The 9,263-nt window shown below is 44.7% G+C and overlaps 1 protein-coding gene across 1 annotated transcript; it reads right to left on the bottom strand.

The window, feature by feature from the left end:
• On the bottom strand, positions 1-5,460 carry LOC108668840 (UDP-glucosyltransferase 2). The gene is made up of 6 exons (XM_018156095.2): positions 4,128-5,460; positions 2,958-3,084; positions 2,540-2,638; positions 1,134-1,257; positions 697-916; positions 1-345 (listed from the first exon to the last, which is right to left on the bottom strand). Exons 1-6 carry the CDS (start codon positions 4,814-4,816, stop codon positions 60-62), a joined length of 1,545 nt encoding a protein of 514 aa, XP_018011584.1. The 5' UTR covers positions 4,817-5,460; the 3' UTR covers positions 1-59.
• Between the last annotated feature and the right edge of the window lie 3,803 nt (positions 5,461-9,263).

The raw sequence follows: 9,263 nt of genomic DNA, 5'->3' as shown, positions 1-9,263 counted from the left end.
TGAAAATTCATTAACTTGATACGCAGGACAAAAAAATCCGGCGCCGGCCACGGCCGTGACTAAAGTTTCTTTTTCTTGGTTTCCTTGAGCCTGCCACGCCAGGCGCCCACCGCCACAACGACCGCACTTCTGAGTATCCTGTAGACGACGTAGCAGCAGACGGCGATGAAGAGCAGGACGTCTGCAGAGACATACTGCAGGAAGTGCAGGCGCTTGCCGGGGTACAGCAGGTGCGGCGCCCCATGGTGCCGGATCACGTACTCTATCCACCACACAGCACGAGCCCCGGGACTCTCCTTCTGGTCCTGCAGCACCGCTGAGATCGTCCTCAGCCGGGCGCCGTATCTGTGCACATTGTTCATGCGTTACAAGATCTAATGGAAATGTGCTTGCCTTTTGTTTGTACACCACAGAGAACAGGAAATAACTAGTAAAATAATGACTCAACGTTTATGTGATTATTAACATCTAGCATCCGTTAATACCACGCTTGACTTGAGATCAACAGGCCTCTTGGTCTGACACCAAAGCTGATGGTGCGCAACCATCCTGCCTGGTGGCCAGAAAATATATGGCCTCGACTTCAACTGTTTTATTGTAATGCCCAAATGTTCTACGTAATGGACAATGCTGCGCTAATTACAAGCGCATTACTTAATTAAAAAATTTATCATAGGTTCATTATAGGAGGCTGACGTGGTGTCGTTGACGAGCTCGTTGACGGCGTCGACGATGGCCTGGGCGGTGAGCGTCTGCCACTCCAGCGACAGCGCCAGCTTCTTGCGTACCATCCGAGCCGCGTTCCTGGGCTGATCAAAGGCCACTGGCACTGCAAGTACTGGTACGCCGTGGTACTTGGCCTCTTGGGTGCCCAGGTTCCCGCAGTGCGAAATGAAAAGCCGCGTCTTGGGATGACCTAATTCAGAAGAAAGTTTATGCAGTGATCACTCTGTGGTCTATCATTAATTTAATCGACCGAAAAGACATATCTCATTATTGACCTGTGTTTCCGACATTAGCGATGAAACAAGGAAACTAATATTAAGAATCATTCAGTCAAATTTGACATTCAGTGATTTCGAATATATTACATCAAGACACACAAACATCGCATGCACCACCGCCCCAGGTACCGAGTATGTCCTGCTGAGGGAGCCAGGCCCGCGTCAGGACGTTCGGCGGCAGCTCCAAGTCGCTGCCCTCGTATTTCCACACGACTTTTTGCGGCAGCCTGCGGAACGCCTCCACAAACTCTAGCTGAGAGGTAAAATATTGCAAAACCTGACAAAAATCTTGCGATTGAGCCAATATTACATTCTACAAATACGTTAAGATGCAACCCGTTCATGATATATTAGCTTATTACCACCATATCCTGGGTATAAGCGAGGATCAGAGAACAAATGAGGACTCGAACAGGACTTAACTTCAAAAGTGGCTTCGAGCTCCAGCAAAATTCCACTAGTCACTTACATGTACAACGTCCAGGAAATTTGTTCGCCCGAGTCATAGGCCTGGATTGCGTAACGACCCTGACCGACGTTCGTGTCTAATCCCACTACGAGTTGAAATCTAAACGAGCAAAGTACAGGTGCGTGTAAAGGCCCGTTTACACTAGGGGCAACTACATGGGCGGTGAGGTGCTGGCTGCAGCGCCTCACCGCCCACAACCGTTCACACTTATTTTTGTACGCAGTAGTTCGAGACCGCGCGCTTTGAAGATTAGTTACCAGTTAGACGTCTGTGGGTATGGATGTGTCCGAATTTGAGCTCTGGGCCATTGTTCTCGGGTGTGCTGCTGTAAAGAAAATATGTAGGCGCCGCAGTATTTGTGTAAAAATGCTTGCAAAGAAGAGAGGGGGCTCTCACAATTACATTTTAAAATAATTATCAGTTGATAATGCATCAGACTTTCAAAATTATATTAGACTGCCAGTGGACTTGTTTGACAGTCTGCTAAAGAATATAATGATACTCAGAAGCGGGAGGATGGAATTGAGGTGGAATTCATTTGCAATGAAATTCATTTCACGATCGAATTGCGAACTCGACGTATGAATTTTCTTGGGAACCTCGTCAATGGTGACTTGTACACAAAAGTTTCTTAAAACTCAAACAATTTTCATTACAGCTTGTTCTTTTGCAGTTCGACTTTTATGCTCCTTTGACTGAACTCTACAAGCATTCGTGCTCTCTACAAAGATGTGTGGCGATAGTTGACATAGTGAAAGACCAGCGTATACAGACAACCTCGCTAGAGGCTAGACCACATACAGCCGTCCACTGAGTGCAGCGCTTGTGTTGCATGAGGCAGGACGCCTGTGAATCGCTAGCTCGTCACTCGCTTCGTTGCCCACACGAAACGCATGCAGACGCTGCACAGAGGGGCTGTGAGGCGCTTGACGCCCGTGTGTTGCCCTTGGTGTAAACGGGCCTTAAGGCTGCTGAATTGTTACTGTCGTTAAAAACACTTTATGCCCTTCATAAATCGCTCACTAACTCAAACTTTGTGGTGTAAAATGCGGCTGAATTTGTGGACCTTTGCTCTGATGGGGATGTCAGCGCTTTCAGCGATGCTGCCGATGCTGAAGTAGATGACCCCGTGGGCGCCGCTGCTGGCCATGAACTCCTCCAGGTCCTGTGAGGGGAAACTGGTGCTTACGAGGGAAGGCATACTGTTGCTGGGGAACAGGAGGAATAGTGGGGTACAGTGAGGAACAGTAAGGGCAGGATAAGGTCATATTGCTACGCTTGAGAAAGAAGCGGGTCTTAATGTATGCTGGAGAACAGTGATAAATAATCAGTAACAAGAGATTACACTTCATTCAATTGGGATGTCTATCCAAAACTTTTCCATTCCTTGCATTTAGTTTGTTGCATTCAGTCTACACTTATTGCTGCAGTACCTCATTATTGCTGCAGTACCTCATTAAAGTAATATAGACATGATCCCTCACGTTGGGCAGGGGCTTGGCAGGCTTGGCGTTGATGGTACCAATTTCGACCTGACTGGGCAGGAGGGGCACGGGGCTGTCCAGGGCAGGGTGCCCGTTGATCAGGGTTAATCTCGCTCTTGAATAATAACTGAAAAAGTCGTTAGTAACTAAAATCATATCATTCATAACAGTAATATGATCAGAGAAACTTTTAACAATTAGGAATTCAGAAATTATAGGCGATTATAGTTCATAAACCTATGATTCGTGCAGTTGCTTAGCCATGCATATATCCCATTACTTATTACGAAAATTTCAAAAAAGATGTATAAAAATTAAATTATTCGGTCATGAATCTGTTCTGAGGAACCTAAGCTGCTAAACAATGTTCAGTATTCTGTGGTTTACTCCATACCCATTTATGTTCACCTCATATATTTTCACAAACGGTACAAAAATAAATTTGTTCATAAAAACGACGTAAGCGCTGCGCTTAGATCGTGGGCATCTGAATACGTGGGGATAAATGCTACCAGGTGCGATTCATGGCAGGGATATCGTGAATAGCTTCACTAACAGGGGTATCGTGAGTAGCCTCACTAACAGGGGTATCGTGAGTAGCCTCACTAACAGGGTACTAACAGGGATATCGTGAGTAGCCTCACTAACAGGGGTATCGTGAGTAGCCTCACTAACAGGGATATTGTGCATAGCCTCACTAACTGGGGTACCGTGAGTAGCCTCACTAACAGTGGTACCGTAATTATGATGAGTCTCACAAGTCTCCTTGTTATCATGGGTATCGTGTCTGCTCATGACCAGATTGTTATCAAAATACACGAGCTCGCCACGCAACGCCTTATCGCGAGCATATGTCGCGTGGCCTTCTGATTAAATAAAGGAATTCTATTCTAGATAACAGGAGCTACATTATTTCAGTCACGAGAAGCTACGCAAATCTTTCAGAAATATTTTTACTTGGTTCAATAATTATATTATAAATATTTCCAATTTGCAAATTAAGTTTTGATGACACTATATTCAACAATCAGCACACATTGACTTCAATGTTTTAGGTCACCTATGTTGAAAAAATATATACAACATGTAAATACTTTAAATGCCTTTATGAAGGTACCAGCAACGTTCCATTATCGTATTTTCAATGAAACCCTATAAACATTTACTGACCTTTCGAGTGATCCTATTTCAGGGAATTTTTGTTCCATGAATTTCTGCTGGTAGGAGAAGTAGAAGCTTTTTGTGTAGAAGTAAAGAAATGGAATGGCAATCACATTGACAGTTCTTTCGAAGAAACTCATGTACTCATCGTAAGGTAAAATCATCGACGGAACAACTGAGGGCGGCAACCAATTGCCAGCCATGGACATCGCACTGTACTCCACCCCGGGGGTGGAGACGATCATGTAATGTCCGGTGTAGTTTAGTAAGAACGGCATGCAGATTTCGTTTGCATACGAAGGAGTCAAGAAAGCGTCGAATGAATTCCTCTTATTCCATACCTCTTTGACCTCTTCGTTGTCCCACATTATTCCACCGATGAAGAATATTTCTTGGGTAAATTTTTCAATGGCTTTTGTGATATCGCGCATTTCGAAGACGTTATACTTGGGCTGGGGCACTTCACCCAAAACATTCAAGCTGCTGAAGTTTGGATGAGAAAACGAAGGCGGGAAACTTGTCAAGAGAGTCACCGTGTGGTTGGCGTTCACCAAGTTCTCTCCGATCGCAGTGAACAAGTTATGTAGAGACTTGCTGGCAATGGGCACCGCCAGGAGAATGTTGTACGCATTTACAGGAATAGTGCTCAGTCCGGTGCAGAGAGCCAAGTAAACTAGCAGTCGAAGCCTGGAAGTCATTTTGTCGGCTCGTTTCTCTGCCTCCAACAAGTGTAACGTTACAAGTTGTGTGGATGAATCGGCTCTGAAATAGCTCAGTTGCAAGCTTGACTGTTAATAACTTTAAATTCAATCAATTTAACAATTGTTGAAGCTAGTTGCAATTTAGATCAGAGCAGCAAGTGTGGGCTCTACCGCTGCATCCTCCTCACTACATGCAGGCGGCAACACACAGTGTGGCAAGTAGAACATTCTACTCTTCACGACACTCACGAGATGTCTTGAGATAGCGATAGAGGTTGCACTCATATGGGTGATTGCTATCAGCCATATCGCTGATTGGTGCTCAATTTATTAAACATAGGAGATGGAACTTCACATGATCGAAAATCTCTTGACTTATTAAAACGATTACTCCACCTATCAAAATTTGACCGTCACGTCCATAGTAAATGAGGTCTCTTTACTGACTGCAACTTCAGTGCACTTGCAACGTTCCAATCACTGTTCGTATCACTTGTCAGTAACTCTATTGTATATCCTCATATAGTCCACTAGCAGCTAGAAACCTTCCCTAGCACTGAACTAGCACCACCTGCATGTGTAAACCTACCCTGAGAGTCACCAACACTGAACTACCACCGCTTGCATATTAGCGCACGCTCAGGGCAAGGTCAGCAAACAGGCTCAATGCGCCTCATTCTCCTCCTCTGCAGACAACTCTGCTCTGATGTCTGCAGCCCTGCAGACGTGCCTAGAGTATCTGCTCCGTCGAAGAGTCTTCGCATTATGTTAGTTTATGTCGGGTGCTGGTGAATAATGTTAATAGCAATAATAATGTTGAGGGCAGAGATGGATGAACTGAGGGAGGTAGAAAAAAACCAATTATATTACAATTGATTTTTCGTCAAGTTTTTATACATTATCGTTATACATCACCTATTTAGAACCTTTTCAACTGCTGGTGTCTGTAATAGACAATTATAAGTGCTGGTTTCTAATATAAAACATTGGCAGTTTTTGTCCGGCATTAGGCAGGCTTAATAATTGCAAGTTGGAATCCCAATCGCGTTATTACTCTAAACTTTTTCTTCGTAACGGCTGTTTTCCGTCACTAACTGCCGTTACTGCTGGCGTTTCTTAGCTCTGCTGCAGATTTTGTGAGTTATTCTGCCGCTTGCCGGTTAGCAAAGGACAGACTCAAGAAAAGCTGTTTGCAGGTCAGCGACCTGCTGCAGACTCAAGAAAAGCCGTTAGCAGGTCAGCGACCTGCTGCAGACTCAAGAAAAGCTGTTTGTAAGTTAACGACCTGCTGCAGACTCAAGAAAAGCTGTTTGCAGGTTAGTGACCTGCAACACGCTCAAGTATTGCCATTTGGCGCCGTAATTACGCCAACTCTCACGCCAGGTCGCCGCGTGCTGCTGGCAAACAGGGTTACGCTTACGTGCCACCTCAAGTTTGGCGGGTAACTTCCTTTAGAATTGCGTCCTCCTCTAGAATGATATCCTCTTCTATTGTTGTTTCCACTTGTAGTATTGTATCCTTTTATCCAGCATCATTCTCTTATTGACGGATGCAATTATTGCATCCTCTTCCATAATTGTATCCTCTTACTGTATTGTTTCCTATTCCTTAATTACATCCTCTTGGTGTATTGTATCCTCTTGGTGTATTTTATGCTCTTGGTGTATTGTCTGCTCTTGATGTATTGTATCCTCTTTGTATGGTATCCTCTTCGTGTATTGTATCCTCTTCATGTATTGTATCCTCTATGTATGGTATCCTCTTCGTGTATTGTATCCTCTTCGTGTATTGTGTCCTCTTCGTGTATTGTATCCTCTTCGTGCATTGTATCCTCTTCCTGAATTGTATCCTCTTGGTGCATTGTATCCTCTTCTTGAATTGTATCCTCTTGGTGCATTGTATCCTCTTCCTGAATTGTATCCTCTTGGTGCATTGTATCCTCTTCGTGTGTTGTATCCTCTTCCTGAATTGTATCCTCTTAGTGTATTGTATCCTCTTCGTGCATTGTATCCTCTTGGTGTATTGTATCCTCTTCGTGCATTGTATCCTCTCCAGGTATTCTCTGCAAGCAGCGCAGGCAGGACGCGCTCCCATGAAGCATCACCGCCAGGTTGAGACGCTGCTGAGCTGCAGATCAGGAATCCTGGATTTGCATATTTTTTATTTTATAACTTATCTGCTAAGCAACCTATGTACCTCCGTGTCCAAAATTATAATGATCAAATTCCCAGAAAGATGAAAAGTGTAGATTAAATTAATATTTTATTACAATAACATGCTGCAACCTGGAATAAGGAATGCCTAAAACTTACCAAAAACCTCTACTGAAAGCAGGTGCCTTACATCTGTCGGAATAGCAGCACTTGACTCACTTTATTGAGTGAAGGACAAGATTGCAATCCTGCAACCTGCGCTAGAGACGCCAGATGCCTCGCCTGAAGGATGCATTGGATGCGTACAATGATCAGCCTCTGCTCATCCAACAGGCTGGGCTTACTGTTGTAGAGTCCATGGCTGCTCTATGGCTGCCCTATGGCTGCTCTATGGCTGCTCTATGGCTGCTCTAAGGCTGCTCTAAGGCTGCTCTATGGCTGCTCTATGGCTGCTCTATGGCTGCTCTATTACTGCTCTATGGCTGCTCTATGTCTGCTCTATGGCTGCTCAATGGCTGCTCCATGGCTGCTCTAATCTCACTCCTCTATTCCTCGCTGCTCATGCCCCGGCCAGCGTTTCGGGCATTCCTCACGCCTCCTCCGCCCTCCTCGTCTCCAGGCGCCTTTGTTGCCGCATACAAACCAACCCATCGCTGCATTTACCTGTACTTCTACCCTCGTCTCACCCTCTCCTCCTCCCCTCGTCTCACTCTCTCGTCCTTCCCTCGTCTCTCCCTCTCCTCCTCTCCTCGTCTCTCCCTCTCCTCCTCTCCTCGTCTCGCCCTCTCCTCCTCCCCTCGTCTCTCCCTCTCCTCCTCCCCTCGTCTCTCCCTCTTCACGTCCCCTCGTCTCACTCTCTCACCCTTCCCTCGTCTCACCCTCTCCTCCTCCCCTCGTCTCACCCTCTCCTCCTCCCCTCGTCTCACCCTCTCCTCCTCCCCTCGTCTCACCCTCTCCTCCTCCCCTCGTCTCACCCTCGTCTTGCGTTCGTCCCTCAAGAACCTCGTCTCGAAAGATAATTTAAATTCATGAGGATTACCACGACCTATTCTCGTCAAAAAATCCATTGTTGTGATCGGATTACCAGATATTATATGGATTTTTGGCCGGACTGTGATTTATATTGAGAAGCTGGGGATTACGAAGGCTCCGGGGAATCCGATCAGCTCTGGGGACGCGACGGTATGAGCGGGATGGCCTTTTGGGGGACCCGCGCCCCCTCGGGGGATGAAGGGGGGATGTTTCTGCGAGAATTGCACGGTCGAGGGGCAATAATAGAGCGCTATTGCTGGGGTACAGTTTATTGGGAGCCTGTACTGTGCAGGGGACAATATTGGGAGCCTGCGCTGTGCAGAGGACAATATTGGGAGCCTGCGCTGTGCAGGGGACAATATTGGGAGCCTGCGCTGTGCAGGGGACAATATTGGGAGCCTGCGGTGTGTAGGGGACAATACTGCACTCGTTAGTAGGGAGGATAAGCGGGTATTGCGTATTATGTCAACCCACGAAGCTATTAAATCTATTCATTACCTTCACATAAACTGTTAAGGTAAGTCCTTGTTTCATGGAATAAATCAATAATGACGAATAAATAAGATCTGGTAATTTTCATCCAGCTCGCACTGACACTACATCGCTCATAATTTCTTCTCAAAATTTCAGCTGAAAACGCAAAAATGTAAATTACAAATGAAATAAAACGTTCATTACACATGAAATAAAATGTTGCCGCAGTATGCAGTTCTATGAAGAATCGGAAATATGCTGATGATATACAGTATGTACGTATTTTATATCAATCATAGCATGAATAACGTAGCAGCCATCAAAATTGGTGCCTCTGTTACGACGTCTTCCTTAACATGGACTACAAGATAATATACAGAATTTTCAGTATAGAACATTACTAACAAACAAGAATTTAATTCTAAATCTTTATTTATACAACCTAATAGATGTACTACGTTAATAGACTTCGCCTCGAAGAACAGCATCCGCTTTAAAAGGAGGCCGATATTGCCTTTATTTTCCCGCTACTGCGCGCCATTCAGAATTATTCTGTATCATTTCTTCTATTTCTTAGCAATTTAATATATAAGATCATTAATATATTCTCTCTTTATACTGAAAAATGACAATTATATGAAAGCATTTGATATTCTTGGACCTATTATTAAATAACTACTAAATTTAAAGATTATCTCATAATTGTTCTACAGAAAATTGCTATTAATCTGGGATACTGATTAGATTTTGAATGATTTTTTTGTGCATTCTTCATAAATACGTAT

This window comes from Hyalella azteca, unplaced genomic scaffold (assembly GCF_000764305.2).
Source record: "Hyalella azteca isolate HAZT.00-mixed unplaced genomic scaffold, Hazt_2.0.2 contig12678, whole genome shotgun sequence".
Classification (NCBI taxonomy): domain Eukaryota; kingdom Metazoa; phylum Arthropoda; class Malacostraca; order Amphipoda; family Hyalellidae; genus Hyalella; species Hyalella azteca.
The sequence above is the reverse complement of the archived record's forward strand: the minus strand, read 5'-3'. Positions and strand labels throughout refer to the sequence as shown.

Coding starts and splice junctions, on each gene's coding strand:
- LOC108668840 (XM_018156095.2), bottom strand. CDS start 4,816: ATGACTTCCAGGCTTCGACTGCTAGTTTACTTGGCTCTCTGCACCGGA. Junction 2,639..2,957: donor CTGCCAAGCCCCTGCCCAAC/GTGAGGGATCAT, acceptor TTCCCCTCACAG/GACCTGGAGGAGTTCATGGC. Junction 346..696: donor GAGCTCGTCAACGACACCAC/GTCAGCCTCCTA, acceptor CAATGTGCACAG/ATACGGCGCCCGGCTGAGGA.